The following is a 19192-nucleotide window of genomic DNA, read 5'->3' as shown; positions in this document are numbered from 1 at the left end:
CCTCTCCCGGCTCTCTTACCTGTTCTCCTGCTGTTTGAGAATGTGCTTCACAGCCTGAGCCAGAGTGAAGGTCTTGCCTGTTCCATAAGGGCCAATGATTAAAATGGGTGGCAGTTGTATAGACAGGGGTGTAGTGATGGCCAAAATGGCTTCCTTCTGCTTTGCGTTCAGTCTTGGATCCAACAGTTCATCCCACTGCCTGCGAGGGGGAGCACAGACAGCAAAATATCAACAGCATGCAATTTAGATATATACAGTATATGTGAAAGTAACAAATTTCATTAAGAAAAAAAATAACTTCTAGAAACTCCACAAGGCTCAGCGCCCTGCTTAGTAACGTACACAGACTATGTGTTTCACTGTGCCGCTGTATAAAGCCGGCCTCTTGAGGCAGGGGCGTAACAGCGCAGGGGTTACAACTGTCGCCCCGGCCCTATGCTCCATGGTGCCAGTTCGGCTCCCCTGTACACCTGGATAGGAGGGGGCAGCATAGAGTGTAGCTGATGCCCTCCATCCTCCTCCTCCTCCTACAGCCGCTGAAGGCCTTCTTCTCCTCCTGTCCATCGCAGAGCCACTCTGCATGCAGCTGCTCATCCATCCACTCATCCATCCAAGCCCACTTATCTCTTCATGTCTACAACAGGGTTTGTACACATTACCAATATAATTCCATGACTTTTTCATGACTAAGTAAATATTCATGACCTAATGTTTCATGAAATGTCTATGTAACTATCGTAATTTAACCAATATTATCAACCATATTGGACTATACTGGAGAAATAAAAAGATTTAATGGCCGCTCCTGCTTGGGGATAAAGCTTCAGTTCAGGCAGTCATGATGGATGAGGTGCAGCCGGACTGGTATGGATGGCACAGATGCGGCGCTTACATAGAGGGAGTGCAGAATTATTAGGCAAATGAGTATTTTGACCACATCATCCTCTTTATGCATGTTGTCTTACTCCAAGCTGTATAGGCTGGAAAGCCTACTACCAATTAAGCATATTAGGTGATGTGCATCTCGGTAATGAGAAGGGGTGTGGTCTAATGACATCAACACCCTATATCAGGTGTGCATAATTATTAGGCAACTTCCTTTCCTTGGGAAAAATGGGTGAAAAGAAGGACTTGACAGGCTCAGAAAAGTCAAAAATAGTGAGATATCTTGCAGAGGGATGCAGCACTCTTAAAATTGCAAAGCTTCTGAAGCGTGATCATCGAACAATCAAGCATTTCATTCAAAATAGTCAACAGGGTAGCAAGAAGCGTGTGGAAAAACCAAGGCGCAAAATAACAGCCCATGAACGGAGAAAAGTCAAGCGTGCAGCTGCCAAGATGCCACCAGTTTGGCCATATTTCAGAGCTGCAACATCACTGGAGTGCCCAAAAGCACAAGGTGTGCAAGACATGGCCAAGAAATATCTCAAGATTTTTCAAAGGTTTTATGGACTGATGAAATGAGAGTGAGTCTTGATGGGCCAGATGGGTGGGCCCATGGCTGGATTAGTAAAGGGCAGAGAGCTCCAGTCCGACTCAGACGCCAGCAAGGTGGAGGTGGAGTACTGGTTTGGGCTGGTATCATCAAAGATGAGCTTGTGGGGCCTTTTCGGGTTGAGGATGGAGTCAAGCTCAACTCCCAGTCCTACTGCCAGTTTCTGGAAGACACCTTCTTCAAGCAGTGGTACAGGAAGAAGTCTGCATCCTTCAAGAAAAACATGATTTTCATGCAGGACAATGCTCCATCACACGCGTCCAACTACTCCACAGCGTGGCTGGCAAGAAAGGGTATAAAAGAAGAAAAGCTAATGACATGGCCTCCTTGTTCACCTGATCTGAACCCCATTGAAAACCTGTGGTCCATCATCAAATGTGAGATTTACAAGGAGGGAAAACAGTACACCTCTCTGAACAGTGTCTGGGAGGCTGTGGTTGCTGCTGCACGCAATGTTGATGGTGAACAGATGAAAACACTGACAGAATCCATGGATGGCAGGCTTTTGAGTGTCCTTGCAAAGAAAGGTGGCTATATTGGTCACTGATTTGTTTTTGTTTTGTTTTTGAATGTCAGAAATGTATATTTGTGAATGTTGAGATGTTATATTGGTTTCACTGGTAAAAATAAATCATTGAAATGGGTATACTGTATCTTTGATTTTTGTTAAGTTGCCTAATAATTATGCACAGTAATAGTCACCTGCACACACAGATATCCCCCTAAAATAGCTAAAACTAAAAACAAACTAAAAACTACTTCCAAAAATAGTCAGCTTTGATATTAATGAGTTTTTTGGGTTCATTGAGAACATGGTTGTTGTTCAATAATAAAATTAATCCTCAAAAATACTAATTTGCCTAAAAATTCTGCACTCCCTGTAGAGGGCAGCTCTTTGTTAGGCCGAAGCAGCAATCCGACGAACAGAAAGAAAAGAGAGAAAGGCGCCTACATCAGTGTAGCAGATGTAAATAATTTTATTGACACATTAAAAACTTACATGGAGTTAAGCGTCCATCTTCATAGCTCGGCTCCCACTAGGGGAGAACCATTCAGGGGTCTGAAGAAGGAACGGTTCACGCATGCTTCGAAACCAGTTAACGCCCACCCCCCCCATCATCGCGTTTGTGCCGCCCTCCAGTGAGGTACGCGCTTCACCGCTGCCTCGATCTGACCGAGTCCCCTGATTCGTTCTCCCCTAGTGTCATCTCCCGGCCAGCCTCAGGGACGGAAACACTGCGGACCGAGAAGGACGCCAAGCTATGAAGATAGACACTTCCCTCCATGTAAGTTTTTAAAATGCGTCAATAAAATTATTTACATTTGCTACACTGAGTGGCGCCTTTCTCTCTTTTCTGCATATTCGAATTTTCAGTGATTGCGAAACAAATTTCCATGATTTTTCCAAAACTTTGTGGGACAAATTATTTTCCAAAACTTTTCCAGGCCTGGAAATTGCCATTTTAAAATTCCATGACTTTTCCAGGTTTTTCATGAGCGTACAAACCCTGCTACAATGATTCCCACTAGCTAGCATGCGATCAGCAGCAATCATTATTACCGTTATTTTTTCATATAGAATTGTCATCTGATTAACTTTATTCGAGACTAGCTTGTTAGGCTGTGGTTCAGTAGTTACAGGTGGGATGCATTATTGAGGCATAAGCTATTGCGGCCAGTGCTGATAATTCAATTATCCTAACCTGTGCATCATGGTGGATCACCTGGGATCCATTGATCTAGTTACCACGTACCCACGTGGTTTTAAGGTGGAGGGCTGTCTAGATCATGGTTCCTTGAGGCACCCCATCTTGTCTTGTTTGGTTTGCGGGTGCCTATTTTCAGGAGGGCATTATTAGAGGTTGGTGGCTGCCCCAGCTCCTTGTAGGGGGGATGGTCTATGCAGTAGGGGGAAGGGGGGTTTGAGGTGGTGTTGGTAGGGGTCCTGGGTTTTTTAAAGAGATGAAGGGGATAACTGGATTTTTGCAAGAACTTACAGTAAAATCCTTTTCTCTGAAGTCCATTGACAGACTCAGCTCTTATGCTTCTTATACCATTGGGTTATGCTGCCCCCTACAGCAGTAGTACTAGTGCCCCCTACAGCAGTAGTACTAGGCAGGAAAAAAAAAAAAAAACTGTTTACCACGCCTACGGGGGCTGTCCCTATAGGCATAACCCCACACACCCTGCTCCAGCATATCAGTTTCGCTGCAAGCAGCGAGAAGAAGACACAAACCATCCCCATAGAGTGGCGGGTGCTGCGTCTGTCAATGGACTTCAGAGGAAAGGATTTTACGGTAAGTTCTTACAAAACTCCAGTTTTCTCTATTTCCCATTGTCAGACGCAGCTCTTATGCTTCTTCTACCATTGGGACGTCCCAAGGCAGTGTAGGCATGAGGGGTGGGAAGAACGCAAAACAAATAGTTAACGTAAACCCCAAAGGCTAAACTTAGCCAACTGTGTAACATGAAGCTCAACCAGGAACGACAAGAGCTCACCCATGACAAAAAAAAAAAACTACAGAGACCTTAGTCCCAGCAGGAAACCTAGGCCCTACTCCTTCACTAGGCAGAAACAAACAGGTATCCTGGAGCAGGGGGGTGTGTGGGGTTATGCCTATAGGGACAGCCCCCGTAGGCGTGGTAAACTTTTATTTTTTTCCTGCCTAGTACTACTCCAGTAGGGGGCAGCATAACCCAATGGCATAAGAGCTGCGTCTGTCAATGGACGATAGAGAAATTATTTATTTTTTTAAATTATACTTACCTAGGTGGATGCAGTCGGATGTTGTATCTTTCCCCCGCGGGCTCTAACACTGATAACAGAGCGATCAAACACTGCCCATCACTCAGTTCTTAGAGTTCCCTGAGGAGAGAGCTGGTGACTAAGTTATCGCTCTCTGCTCTGCCCTCTCCTTGCTAACTGGGCTAGCTGGAGTGCTGGGGCTGTGGATGGGGAGGTAGTGGCTGGCTCAGGCTCTCAGTAACCTGCTGAGAGCCTGAGCCAGCCACTCCCTCCCCATCCACAGCCCCAGCACTCCAGCTAGCCCAGTTAGCAAGGACAGGGCAGAGCATGTGGGCGGATCCCGTCCATATGGTTGCGATCCTTCCTGAGCCTGGACCGGTTCTGTGACATGAGCGCCAACAGCACGCTCCAGCCTGCTGTCAGCTGAAAACGGCTCACAGAAGCGCAGATCCAGAGGAGAAGTACAGCCAAACACACTTTCCCCATACTTCTCCTTTAATGGGGGCTTAGTGATCATCATGGGAGAAAGGGGGGGGGGGTCTGATCACAGATGGCTGCCAATGCACGCTGCAGTAGGCACGCAAGCAGCGCGAATGCGGCAGGATGTCATATGACGGCTTCCCGGCAAAGTGTGGCCGCGCTGTAGCTGTCATTTGGCTATAGTGCGGTTATGAATGGGTTAAAAAAGCATGTCCAATGTTACATTTTGATGCAAGTGTAAACAAGGCCTAAATATATCTGATAAACTTTAATTGCAGCACGCTCTCTCTCTCCCAATAGTAAAACCTGGCAGACTGGAGCGGAGCGATGAGGGTGTATTTTTAGCAGCATTTTGCCAGCTCTCTTCCCGCTATGTAATGACATAATGTGACATGAAGTCGGTGTCAGATTAGAACTATTCCCGCCATTATTGTCCTGGCACCAGTGTGAGCTGATGTGCGCCGAGTCCTTTGTCTGAAGCTGGAATGCGACTCAAGCAGTGATCAGCGATCATTGTTATCATACGGGACGCAGCGTGCCAAAAAAATAAACAGCGAAGGATAGTGAAACGCTGCCTGATCTCCTTCCCTGCCCAGCGCTACTTCAGGGACGATGTGACAGTGCTGGGAAGTCCGCGGAGCTCCGGAGGTAATACGCAGCCGGGATGCCAGACAGAATTTATGCGACGACTATTTTCTTCTTTGTAATGAAATAGTCAATGAATAAAGATCAAAACTCCATTCGCATGCGTGCCAATTCAAAATCACGCGATTTCCATTGAGACTTGGGAGGAGTGCAACTTTGGTTTTGACCAATGTGATTGTTTGTGCTCTACAAAGTCACACACAAGTCGCATGTATATCATCAGCTGAAAGGCAATGAGAAGCTGGGAACCAACTATGCGACATCAGACGCTGGGAGGTGAGAAGGGGTGTGGCTCCATGTTTCAAGGTGGACACGCCTCTTTCTCAATCCTATCTTAAAGCGGAGTTCCGCCCCCCCCCCCTTCAAAAATGAAGTCAGCAGCTGCACACGCTCTATGCATGTGCACACGTTCTACGCGCACACACACACTGCGCGCACACACACTGCACACACACACACTGCGCGTGCGCACACACACTGCGCGTGCGCACACACACACACACACACACACACACACACACACACACACTGCGCGCACACACACACTGCGCGTGCGCACACACACACACACACTGCGCACACACACACACTGCGCGTGCGCACACACACACTGCGCACACACACACACTGCGCACACACACACTGTACCTGCTGACTGTTAATATTAGGACACTTACCTGTCCTGGAGTCCAGCGATGTCGGCACCCCAGCCGATGTTTCCATTGGCTGTCGGGTGCTGCCGCCGCCATTGCCGGTAATGGAACCCGGCAGTGAAGCCTTGCGGCTTCACGGGCTGGTCACTACTGCGCAAGCGCGAAGCACGATGCACATTTGGATTGGCTCCGCGGCAGGGGAAGGAGGAGGGGGCCAAACTTCCGAGGGACGGCACCTTTTCCCAGAAGTGGGAAGGGTACCTACCAAAAACAGGTACCCGTTCCCCCTTCCCCCCCCTGAAAGGTGCCCAATGTGGCACCAGAAGGGGGGAGGAAGCAAAGGAGCAGAAGTTACACTTTTGGGTTGAACTCCGATTTCACACCACAGGGTTACCTGCGGTTGGGGTCTATGGCACTTTTCCACTGCAAGTACCGGCTCGGCTCTACTGGGCCCGGTTTGCTTTTCCACTGCTGGTACCGCATGGTATAGTGTCAGAACGGTTTGGTACGGTATAGGTTTGCTTTTCCACTAAAGTAGTACTAAAGTTAAGTGGGTGGGATAACAACAGGGTGGGTAGGATTCTCTGACCAATCAGTGGCTAATAGTGACTACATGCAATTGTGGGATATGGTACCAGTTTGGTACCTGTTGGAACCACAATCGAGTAGGTAATGTTTTTTCAGAGCCGTACCGTACCGTTCGGTTCCATGCAGTGGAAAAGCAAACCTATACCGTACCGAACCGTTCCGACCCTATATCATGCGGTACCAGCAGTGGAAAAGCACAAAAGCGTGCCGAACCGGTACGGTTCCATGCAGTGGAAAAGCGCCATAAATGAGCTATGGCCAGGCTTGGACATCGGCAGATAACCGCTTGCTGTGCGGTTACATACGACCAGCACTAGCTGCTGTCAGTATGTCATTTGTTTATAAGGCCCCTTTCACACAGGCGGACCGTTCAGATCCGCCTGTCCGTGTTTTTGGCGGATCTGAACGGTCACCCCATGCATGTCTATGGGGCATCGGATGTCAGCGGAGACATGTACGCTGACATCCGATCCGTAAAATCTGGACAAATGGAAACCCTATTTTCCATCCGTCCAGCGGATCGGATGAGAATGGACAGACGGTCCGTTCCCATCCGATTCCCCCATTGAGATGCATGGGGACCTGACAGCTGTGTCTCCGCACACAGCGCAGACACACAGCTGTCATCTGCTTGCTCAGCGGGGGATCGGCGGATCGATCCCCCACTGAGAAACGGAGTCCGTCCGATGGACTGGACTGTGTAAAAGAGCCCTAAAGGGCAGAGTGGCCACTGCTATTCATATGCACCGGTCATTCCATAGACAAGAATCCACTAATTCTCACCGCTGGAATCTGGCGAATGCGGCTAAACGGCCTTATGCCATCAAGACTTGGTGATTCCATGCACTTTTCTGATCAATAACTTTGCTGTATTTGTCCTAAAAGGCACACTGTGGGCCAGACTCTCAGCAGGAAGTCATGCCGAGAGCTTCAATGGAAAGAAGCAGCTCTGACAGCGGCAGTTGTTTTGTTAATCGAGTATATTAGAACGATCGCCCACTCTTATCAGACTTAAGATACACTACAGAAGTGACAGGCTCTCTTTAAGGAAGTTGTAGTAGCATCATTGGTCTATGGGGAGGGTGAACGTACCTGTTGGGACTCCATGGTATGGGGGGCGTGCAGTTGATTTCTGGGAAGAGAATACCATTATCTCGTATTCGATCCAAGGCGTAGTGCATTTCACACAATGGCTGCCTGTTCAGCTGGAACTGCAGCTCCACCTGGAGGAAAAAGACACACATGACATCAGAAAGGGGAGCTAAATAAGCCGTACAGAAGGATGGAAACTGGGGTCTGTTACATTAAATTGGAGATCAGAGGGGGCCCAGAAAATGCAGAGCAGACAGGAGCACAGATATATGTGTGAGAAGAATCCTAAATCAGACCTGTACTCTGCACATGATTACCAGGTAGCTACTTAACCCATAAGGAGAAAATCCCTCCTATTACCATTGTTCTGGGCTCTGTTGCCACCCCTGGTGTAAAAACACTCCAGCAGGGATGGCACAAGCCCTTAAAAATAGGCATTGCAAGGTTTACAGACCCGGGAACCCTGCACAGGGATGGTGGGAACTCCTCATAATGGGCACTGCGGGTGTACAGACCCAGGAACTCAGCACAGGGATGGTGGGAACTCCTCATAATGGGCACTGCGGGTGTACAGACCCGGGAACTCAGCACAGGGATGGTGGGAACTCCTCATAATGGGCACAGCAGGTGTACAGACCCCGGAACTCAGCACAGGGATGGTGGGAACCCCTCATAATGGGCACAGCGGGTGTACAGACCGGGAACTCTGCACAGGGATGGTGGGAACCCCTCATAATGGGCACAGCGGGTGTACAGACCGGGAACTCTGCACAGGGATGGTGGGAATCCCTCATAATGGGCAGAGTGGGGGTACAGACCCGGGAACTCAGCACAGGGATGGTGGGAATCCCTCATAATGGGCACAGTGGGGGTACAGACCTGGGAACTCAGCACAGGGATGGTGGGAACCCCTCATAGTGTGTGCAGACCTGAGAGCCGAGCCCAAGTATGTTGGGAACCCCTCATAGTGATGTTTTGCAGGTGTATAGACCTGGGAGCTAAAGAGGAGTTTTACCTGTTGAATCCAAGTTATCTGAGTGACCCCCAAATTTGAACAGCTACCAAACGCCTCTTATTAAAAGTGGTTCTAAAGAAAGAAGGTGCCTTCTATGCATTAAGATAAAAAACCTTCTGTGTGCAGCAGCCCCCCTCTAATACTTACCTTGAGCCCCATCTCTATCCAGCGAAGTTGCACGAGAGACTCGGCTCTCTCTCCTGATTGGCTGAGACACACAATGGAGTGCCATTAGTTCCTGCTACTGTCAAAGTCAGTGAGCCAATAAGGAGAGAGAGGGGGCAGGGCCAAGCTGCGGCTCTGTGTCTGAATAGACACAGAGCAGCAGATCGGCTCGGGTGTCCCCACAGCAAGCTGCTTGCTGTGGGGGCACTCGGCAGGGGGGAGGGGCCAGGAGCAACTGTGAGGGACTCGAGAAGAGGAGGATCTGGGCTACTCCGTGCAAAACAATTACAGAGAAGTAATTTTTGAACAAAACAAAAAGAAAAAACACTTTAGTATCAATTTAAGTTATTGAAAAAAAAGCAGGTGGAAAGACAAGAGTTCAGACTTGCAGAACCGAAAATAAAAAGCATGCGTGTTGATTGGCTGCCTCTGCGATCTGCTGACAGTGAAGACTCTTTGGACTCACCTGCATCTCCCGGTCGGCTCGAAGCCGCAGCTCCTCGCAGCAGTCCTTGCATATTCTAAGGAAGATGTACTCCTTGGTTTTCTCCTCAATGAGGGCCTCAAAGACCCTCTCTTTGCTGCCATGAGTCTGCGGGGATTTGTCCTTGGAGACCGGCAACACATACACCGCGTTCACTTTGGTCATCACCAGCCTGCCAGCCAAAGTGTCTTCAGAAAGTGTCTCAGTGAGTTTAAAGCGCCCAAACAGCTGCCCGTTCTGGGCATACTTCGCCCCTCCGGACACACCCGTCAGCATGAAGCTCGCCACCAACTGCAGCGGCACTTTGATGTTGAACCTGAGAAAAGGAGAGATTGTGATGATGAATAAATTAACAGCACACAGACATGAATACTGGAAAACTCAACAGAAAAAGTGACAGACGCAGAACCTTTCCTGAGAGGGAGAGGAGTCACGGAAGGACCAGAGGAAAGTCCCTACAAAGAATCTCTCATCAGGAAGACATCCACAACTTGGAAGTGGAACAATTTATCGGACATAGGCTCATTGCATAGGGGAGGACAAGGCTGGGCAATAACATACCGGCATAGGTGAGGACAAGACTGGGCCATAAAATACCGGCATAGGTGAGGACAAGGCTGGGCCATAAAATACCGGCATAGGTGAGGACAAGGCTGGGCCATCAAATACAGACATTGGTGAGGACAAGGCTGGACCATAAAATACAGATATTGGTGAGGACAAGGCTGGGCCATAAAATACAGACATTGGTGAGGACAAGGCTGGACCATAAAATTACGGAGATGTCATGTGACAGGAAGCTGAAAGATGAGACTTACTTGCTGACTTCCTTGTACTGTGCAATCTCTTCAATATAAAGCAGGTCGTGCAGGCGGGACTGGTAATTGGACTTCGTCAGTGATTTGTCCAGCACTGACTGGGTAAACAATTGGTCTGCGGAGAGCGGGATTTGGTATCGGCTGAGGAGGCTCCTCTCAATTTCAGTAGTTTCATTCGGCTCAAACTCTACGATGGTTTTCGACATAGAGTCCCAGCGTTTCGCCGTCGTTAGCAGCTGCTGCCGGGCTTGCATCAAGTATTCAAGGTCTGCAGAGAAAGACGGATAAAATGAGAGAAGGACACACACTGCAAAGGCAGCAACTCACCCCGCGTAGGCCCGCATCCCAACAACCGTACACAGGACGGGCAGGAGTATGCTGAAGCCTGTAGTTCCCCCCCCCCCTACACACAGATCTCACTATGATCATAGACTAAAGACGAATATACACTGCCCAATTACAGATAGGACCGATTTGTGAATCATCTGAGACAATCAGGCCATGAAGACTAGGCATTTTCTGGCACTTTTTTCTCCTGACTTCACTCTGATGAAACGCGTAGAGCGTCACTTCCGCCCTGTCATTTCTGGTCATTGTAACGCATTGCATTCTGGCAGTCAAGATACCGAAGCAACACTACCTTTTATGTTGTGACTTCTCTACTTTCCTGTAAGTGTAATTATTACCTAATAAAGCCTTTTATACATGGATTTACACTATGAAGCCTCTTCTTCCTGAATGGTCGTGAGGAGTTCCCACCATTTATATGAACACTGGGACAGGAACCACTTTACAGCAAGCATGGGCTGAGAGTCTATCTGTGCTGGTCGGTATTAGAGTGGCTGGGGGAGTCCAATTGTTGGCTATATACCTATGACCCCTGCAGGGGTACAGGCCGTCTCCGGGTTACAAACATCCGGCTTACATACGGCTTCCTACTTACAAACGGAGAGAGACAACAGGAAATGAGAGGTAATCTCCCCCTAGGAAGGGAAATTCACTTCTGTAAGAGTTCTGATGGGAAAAAGGTGTCTCCACTGAAGCTTTATCGCTAATCCTTGCTTCCACAACAAACCAAAATTTTCAAAATCTAATTCCTACAGGGACAGAAAGTGAGGTGACTGCTTCTGAACAGGGGTACAGACACAAAACAAATGGTCCCTATGATATCCAAAAAACCTAATTATTCTTTTAGCTGGAGCTAAACTTAAAAAATGTACCTGTTCCAGCTTACAAATTCGACTTAAGAACAAACCTACAGTCCCTACCCTTGTTTGTAACCCAGGGACCGCCTGTACTTTCTATTTGGCGAGTGCGGTCCTATTGGGGGAGCACGACTGCACCTGCTTGCATGGAGTGATTGCTACGCAATCAAATTACAAATTATATTTTGCACATTTTGTATTTGCACTTTGCAAGATTATTGGACGATTGGACTATGTATTTTTTTTTTTTAATAATAAAAAAAAAAAAAAAATAATATACAGTAAAACCTTGGTTTGAGAGTAACTTGGTTTAAGAGCGCTTTGCAAGACAAGCAAAATTTTCAAATAAATTTTGACTTGGTTTACAAGCGATGTCTTGATATACAAGTAGCCTCAAGTCACAGCTGAGTATAAAAGAGAAGAGAGGCGCCTCTAAGTGTAGCAATATGGTTAAATTTAATGAAGGTACAACATTTAGCAACTCACATGGTTGATGATTGGAACAGGCACATCTAAGTATGCAGGCATCTGGGGTAAAGCTGTCCACATAGACCATCCTCCTCACCGCCATCTACGTCATCCCTTCCATGCTGCCCCTCGCTTTCAGATCGCTTTACTGCAGGGTGGTCTTCCCGGTCAGGATTACAGACTGGCAGCCGGCGGTGCAGAAGATAGTCTATGTGGACAGCTTTACCCCGGATGCCTGCATACTTAGATGTGCCTGTTTTATTCATCAACCATGTGAGTTGCTAAATGTTGTACCTTCATTAAATGGAACCATATTGCTACACTTAGAGGCGCCTTTCTTCTCTTTGATACTCTGTAGCTCCTACTGGATTTTGCTTCTAATCCCCTTGTGGAAGCGGCTATTTGTGGATGGACATTTTATGGTATATAACCTATCGCAATGCTATAATCTTTTTATATGGACTATAAACTGAAGGATTTATGAATAAATGGTTGTGGAACGAATCATCTGAGTTTCCATTATTTCTTATGGGGAAATTCGCTTTGATATAAGAGTTCTTTGGATTACAAGCATGCTTCCGGAACGAATTATGCTCGCAATCCAAGGTTTTACTGTATATTATATATATATATATATATATATATATATATATATATATATATATATATATATATATATATATATATATATATATAGATCTTGAATTTTTGACATTTTTATGATCGGTTGTATATTTTATTAGAAATAGCACTAAAGTAACTATTATTTAGGTACTTTATTGCATAATTTGTAATCAGTGGGAATTTATTGTACCAATTTGCACTATTGCACTTTATCTTTGCATGTTTCGCATTTCAGCACACGACACTTTATATACATTTACAGGGTACGCCACCACCATATCCATTTTTTTCCACATGACACTTTATTTCTAGGCAGCACCACCATACCCTCCCTTCCATAAAGACGAATATACACAGCCCAATTACAGATGGGACCGATTTGTGAATCGTCTGAGAAAAATCTGTCCGTGAAGGAAAAGAAACGCTTTGTTATTACATGCAGAACAAATAATGTTACACACTCCAGGAGGATAGGTTGAACAGATAATGTAAACCCCCCTTGGTGGGCAGCTACTACCATGTATAAAAAAAAAAATTTCACAATGAGAATATTTAACCACCTGAAGACCGGGCGTTTTCTGGCACTTTTTGTTTATGTGTAAAAATCTTTTTTTTTTGCTAAAAAATTAGTTAGAACCCCCAAACATAATATATTTTTTTAAGCAGAGGCCCGAGAGCACGGGTGCTCAACCTGCCCGAGAGCACGGGTGCTCAACCTGCCCGAGAGCACGGGTGCTCAACCTGCCCGAGAGCAAGGGTGCTCAACCTGCCCGAGAGCAAGGGTGCTCAACCTGCCCGAGAGCAAGGGTGCTCAACCTGCCCGAGAGCAAGGGTGCTCAACCTGCCCGAGAGCAAGGGTGCTCCACCTGCCCGAGAGCAAGGGTGCTCCACCTGCCGAGAGCAAGGGTGCTCCACCTGCCGAGAGCAAGGGTGCTCCACCTGCCGAGAGCAAGGGTGCTCCACCTGTGGACAGCACGGGTGCTCAACCTGTGGACAGCACGGGTGCTCAACCTGTGGACAGCACGGGTGCTCCAACCTGTGGCCCACCAGCTATTGCATAACTAGAAGTCCCATCATGCCTCTGCCCTTGGGAGTCATGCTTGTATCTGTCAGCAGCTTGCAATGCCTCATGGAACTTGTTTTGCAACAGCTGGAAAAGGCCACAGGTTGAGCACCCGTGCACTAGAGAATAAATCCCTGGGTTTACAAATTTTTTATGTCACGCGGTATTCGCGCACCAGTTTTTCAAACGCAATTTTTGGTGGAAAAAAAACAACACTTTTTTTACATTTGAATGCAAAAAAAAAAAAATACAAAACCCAATTTTTAAAATAAAAAAAGATGTCACGCAGAGTGAATAGATACCAAGCATGTCGCGCTTTAAAATTGCGCAGGCCCGCACAGTAGCAGCAAACTACGTACATTTTTCTATTCATAGGCAACGTTTTAAAAGCCTTTACAGGCTACCACTTAAAATATACAGAAGATGGCTGGTGCTATAATTACTGCCCTACATTCGCTGGACAATCGCTGTTTGCGTGCCTGACCAATGCACGTGTTCGCATCGGTTACAATGTGACTCATCAGTCACGCTTTTTAAGATAGCACGGGGGGACAGGGGCACTTTCATTTATTTATTTTTTAAAATTATTCATTTTTTTTTTTTAATTTTTACACTGTTGTTTCATTTTATTTTTTTCTTTTAACACTTTGTTGCTGTCACAAGGAATGCAAACCATTGTGACAGCAATAGGCACATGACAGGTACTCTTTATGGAGGGATCTGGGATCTATAAGACCCAAATCCCTCCCTTGCACTTGAAAGCATTCAAAACACCAAGATCTGCGTTTTTGAATTCCTTTCGATTTTCAAAAAAAAATGCAGTCGATGACAGCCAGGTAAAAAGGAAGTGATGTCATATCATCACTTCCGGGTTACCATAGTGGAGATCCGATCAAAGAGGATTCTGGCTTTGTATGGGTTTCAAACCAGCCGGCGGACAGGCTTGGCTAGTAGCTCGAGTCTCCCTGTGGGACGGAAGAGTCCAAGAGAGCAGTGGTAGGTGGCGGGAGTTGGGCGTCCTCTCCCTCTGCTTGTTATAGCCATCCAGCGGCTAGTAGGCCGCTCTGATTGCTATTACGAGAACGGACCGCCGGCTCTAAAAACAGTACGAGGGTATTGCCTGCAGCTGCATATCATCCCGCTACAACCACTGGAAGTCAAATGACATACGTACGTGATTTGGCTGCAAGTGGTGAAAACAAAATCACTCTAGTAGCGCTCCACCTCTTTTGTTCCAACCAACACCATCAAGTTATAGTGTGAGAAAAGTCCTTAACCACTTGCCGACTGCCTAACGCCGATCTACGTCGGCAGTCAGCCCCTCACAGGCAAACTAACGTAGGTCTACGTCGCTAGCTTGTGAGGGTCTAGGGAGCGAGCGCGCGCCCCCGGAGGCGCGCTCCCGCTCCCGCGTGGTCACGGACCCCCCCCGCGCGTGTGACCAGCGGACCCGATGTCCGCCGGTCACTCGGCGATCGGCGGGGGAGAGGGAGAAAGTCAGGCAGCTTGTGTAAACAAGCCACCTGTCATTCTCCTCGCTGTAAAGACACTGATCAAACGGATCTAGTATGTAGATCCGTTGATCAGTGTCCTTACAGCTCAAGCCACAGCCAATCACAGTAGAAAGCACGCCCCTAGGGACACACACAGCCCCTCCCTTCCAAATAAAGTTAACCCCTTCATAACCAGTGTATTTTTACAGTAACAGTGCATATGTATAGCACTGATTACTGTAGAAATGTCACTGGTAACCCCAAAAGTGTCACAAATGTCAGTCAAGGGTCCGATCTGTCCGCCCCAATGTCGCAGTACCGCAAAAAAAAAAATCGCAGATCGCCGCCATTACGCGTTAAAAAAAAACAACAAAAATGACAAAAATCTTTCCCTTTGTTAGTAAATGCGATAACTTTTGCGCAAACCAATCAAAATACGCTTTTTGCGATTTTTTTTACCAAACATATGTAGCATAAAACAAATTGGCCGAAAATTTTAAAAAATTTTGATTTTTACTTTTTTTTGGGGGGGGGGGGGGGGGGGATTTCATATAAAAAAATGTGAAAAATATTGTTATTTTTGCAAAATTGACGCTCTTTTTTTGTTTATAGCGCGTGATCAAAAAATCGCACAGGTGATCAAATACCACCAAAAGAAAGCTCTGTTTGTGGGAAAAAAAGGACGTCAAATTTGTTTAGGTACAGCGTCGCACGACCGCGCAATTGTCCGTTAAAGTCACGCAGTGCCGAATCGCAAAATACCCCCTGGTCAGGAAGGGGGTAAAATCTTCCGGGGCTTAAGTGGTTAAGCCCTGTACACACGCACAGATTGTTGGCCGTAAATTGTTGGCCAACGTCCGATCTGCCGATTGTAGGCTTGTTAGTATGATGCTTCTGAAAAACAACTGCGAATTTTCGGCCGAAAAAAATCTGGTGTGCATGCTATAAAACTTTTGTTGGCCAACAAAAAACGGCTGATTGTTCCTCAGTCAGTACAGATTTCGGCAGACAAAAATCAGATGAGCAAGACTGGGCATGCTCAAAGATGAAAAAACACAGGGAAAGTCAACCATCACATGACATCACTTCTGAAGTTGGTTTTTGTTGGCCAACAAAAGTCCAGTGCAAGTCTAGAGCACATTTCAACCAACAAACACTGGACAAAAGTTGGCCGAACAGTTGGCCAACAATCAGTGCGTGTTTACAGGGCTTTACTCTCTAAAGTGAGCATAAATGTCTCTAAGGTATTAACCGCTTGCCGACCGCCACACCACTATTTACTGCAGCGGTCAGCCCCTCACAGGCAAAGCCTGTAAGGCTCTAGGGAGCGAGCGCACGCCGATGTCCGCCGATTACTCGCGATCGTGGCAAAAAAAAAAAAAAATTGCAGAGGTGATCAAATACCACCAAAAGAAAGCTTTGTGGGAAAAAAGGACGTCAATTTTATTTGGGTACAGCGTCGCACGACCGCGCAATTGTCAGTTAAAGTAACGCAGTGCCGAATTGCAAAAAATGGCCTGATCATTAACCGGTTGCCGACCGCCGCAAGTACATATACTGTGGCGGTCAGCCCCGGCCAGGCAAAGTGACGTACCGGTACGTCACTAGCCTGTCACTTGCTTGTGAGGCAATAGCGGGCGAGCGCGCGCCCGCCCCGGCTCGTTCCCTGGTAAGTCTGTGCGTGTGACCGGCGGACCCGATGTCCGCCGGTCACTCGCGATCGTCCGCTGTGAGGGGAGCAAGGCAGGCGGCTGATGTAAACAAGCCGCCTGTCATTCTCCCCTGTGTAGGAATGGTGACCATACGGTTCTACTATGTAGGACCGTTGATCACTGTTCCTACACCAGTAGCCATGTCCAATCACAGTAAGAAGCACGCCCCTAGGGACACACTTAACCCCTCCTTCCCCAATAAAGTTAACCCCTTCCCTGCCAGTGGCACTGATTACTGCAGTAATGTCACTGGTAACCCCAAGAGTGTCAAAAATGTCAGTCAAGGGTCCGATCTGTCCGCTGCAATGTCGCAGTACCGCAATAAAAAAATAAAATAAAATCGCAGATCACCGCCATTACGCGTTAAAAAGAAAAACACCAAAAATGACAGAAATCTTTCCCTTAGTTAGTAAACGCAATAACTTTTGTGCAAACCAATCAAAATACGCTTTTTGCGATTGTTTTTACCAAACATAGGTAGCAGAAAACAAATTGGCCAAAAATGTTAAAAGAAAATTGATTTTTACATTTTTTTGGGGGGAATTTCATATAAAAAAAAATGTGAAAAATAGTTATTTTTGCAAAATTGACGCTCTTTTGTTTATAGCGCAAAAAGTAAAAATCGCACAGGTGATCAAATACCACCAAAAGAAAGCTCTGTTTGTGGGAAAAAAAAGAGCATCAAATTAGTTTAGGTACAGCGTCGCACGACCGCGCAATTGTCCGTTAAAGTCACGCAGTGCCGAATCGCAAAAAAGGCCCTGGTCAGGAAGGGGCTAAAATCTTCCGGGGCTTAAGTGGTTAAGGGGGAAAATCCTTCCGGTCCAGAAGTGGTTAAATGGACAATTGACACCTTAGAGTGAGTTTTGCTCACACTATCACGTGGTGGTGTTGGTTGGTTGGTTGGAGTGCTACTAGAGTGATTTTATTTGTTTTAAATATACTCATTGTGACGGATATTGGATGCAGAACCTTTCCAGCTCCCCATCACCTAATGTGAGCAGATGGTGATGGAAAGGTGAATATTCTCTGTCTCCTCTCATTATTCTATGCGATTAGCTGAGCAGCCGGAAAGAGGAAGTGGAGAAGAAAACTCAATGACCTTCTGATGAGCCCGAGGCTTCTGTAATAACACGACTGTGAGATTATCCGCTACTGTGAACACGGAACATCTTCACAGGCTGAGCTGGCGGGGGCTGCAGGGACCAGGACACAGCGCCATGGTAATACAAATTGGATCACCTCGAAAGAGGGGCCATCATGACGATGAAGTACAGGAAGGGGTGAGAGCAACTGGCCGCACATTACACAATGGACCACCTACTAGATTTATGTGACGTCGCTTGTGGGTCACATAGGATTGCATGAAATGGAGAGCATTTGGAAAATCGATCAATCTACGCAGTGCATGTGGTCTGATAGTACAAGTCTATAATATAGAGTAAGTACTCTAAAATATGTACTTTAACCCCTTGGAGCTGGCACCTACTGACTCTAAGAGGCTTAGGATGCCAGAAGGAATTTATGATCATGTGACAGCCGTAATTGGCTGTCACAGCTCTCACATGATCAGAAAGCTCCCAATCGCAAGTAGCCCAAGGTCCACCCTCCGAAAGTCCACCAATCACGGCTGTCACAGCTCTCACATGATCAGAAAACTCCCAATCGCAAGTAGCCCAAGGTCCACCCACCGAAAGTCCACCAATCACAGCTGTCACAGCTCTCACATGATCAGAAAACTCCCAATCGCAAGTAGCCCAAGGTCCACCCACCGAAAGTCAACCAATCATGGCTGTCACGGCTCTCACATGATCAGAAAACTCCCAATCGCAAGTAGACCAAGGTCCACCCACCGAAAGTCCACCAATCACGGCTGTTACATGATCAGAAAGCTCCCAAACACAAGTAGCCCAAGGTCCACCCACTGAAAGTCCACCAATCACGGCTGTCACAGCTCTCACATGATCAGAAAGCTCCCAAACACAAGTAGCCCAAGGTCCACCAAACGAAAGTCCACCAACTATGGCTGTCACAGCTTTCACATGATCAGAAAGCTCCTAAACACAAGTAGCCCAGGGTCCACCCACCGAAAGTCCAATCACGGCTGTCACAGCTCTCACATGATCAGAAATCTCCCAAAACGCAAGTAGCCCAAGGTCCACCCACCGAAAGTCCACCAATCACAGCTGTCACGGCTCTCACATGATCAGAAAGCTCCCAAACACAAGTAGCCCAAGGTCCACCAAACAAAAGTCCACCAACTATGGCTGTCACGGCTCTCACATGATCAAAAAGCTCCCAAACACAAGTAGCCCAAGGTCCACCCACCGAAAGTCCACCAATCACGGCTGTCACAGCTCTCACGTGATCAGAAAATTCCCAATCGCAAGTAGCCCAAGGTCCACCAACTACGGCTGTCACAGCTCTCACATGATCAGAAAACTCC

At 47.0% G+C, this 19192-nt stretch overlaps 1 protein-coding gene across 1 annotated transcript in view; it reads right to left on the bottom strand.

Annotated features, from left to right (window-relative positions):
* The window catches only part of HELZ (helicase with zinc finger), a 211751-nt gene that overhangs the window by 99238 nt on the left and 93321 nt on the right, over positions 1–19192 (bottom strand). Inside the window, exons 11-14 of the mRNA XM_082272103.1 lie at positions 10182–10449; positions 9346–9679; positions 7700–7830; positions 20–199 (exon numbers count right to left, since the gene is read on the bottom strand). Coding sequence (XP_082128229.1) covers positions 20–199; positions 7700–7830; positions 9346–9679; positions 10182–10449 — 913 coding nt within the window. The remainder of the gene's footprint in view (positions 1–19; positions 200–7699; positions 7831–9345; positions 9680–10181; positions 10450–19192) is intronic.

The sequence above is a fragment of the Pelophylax lessonae genome (assembly GCF_965119305.1).
Source record: "Pelophylax lessonae genome assembly, chromosome: 11".
Classification (NCBI taxonomy): domain Eukaryota; kingdom Metazoa; phylum Chordata; class Amphibia; order Anura; family Ranidae; genus Pelophylax; species Pelophylax lessonae.
This window is presented reverse-complemented; position numbering and strand designations above follow the sequence as displayed.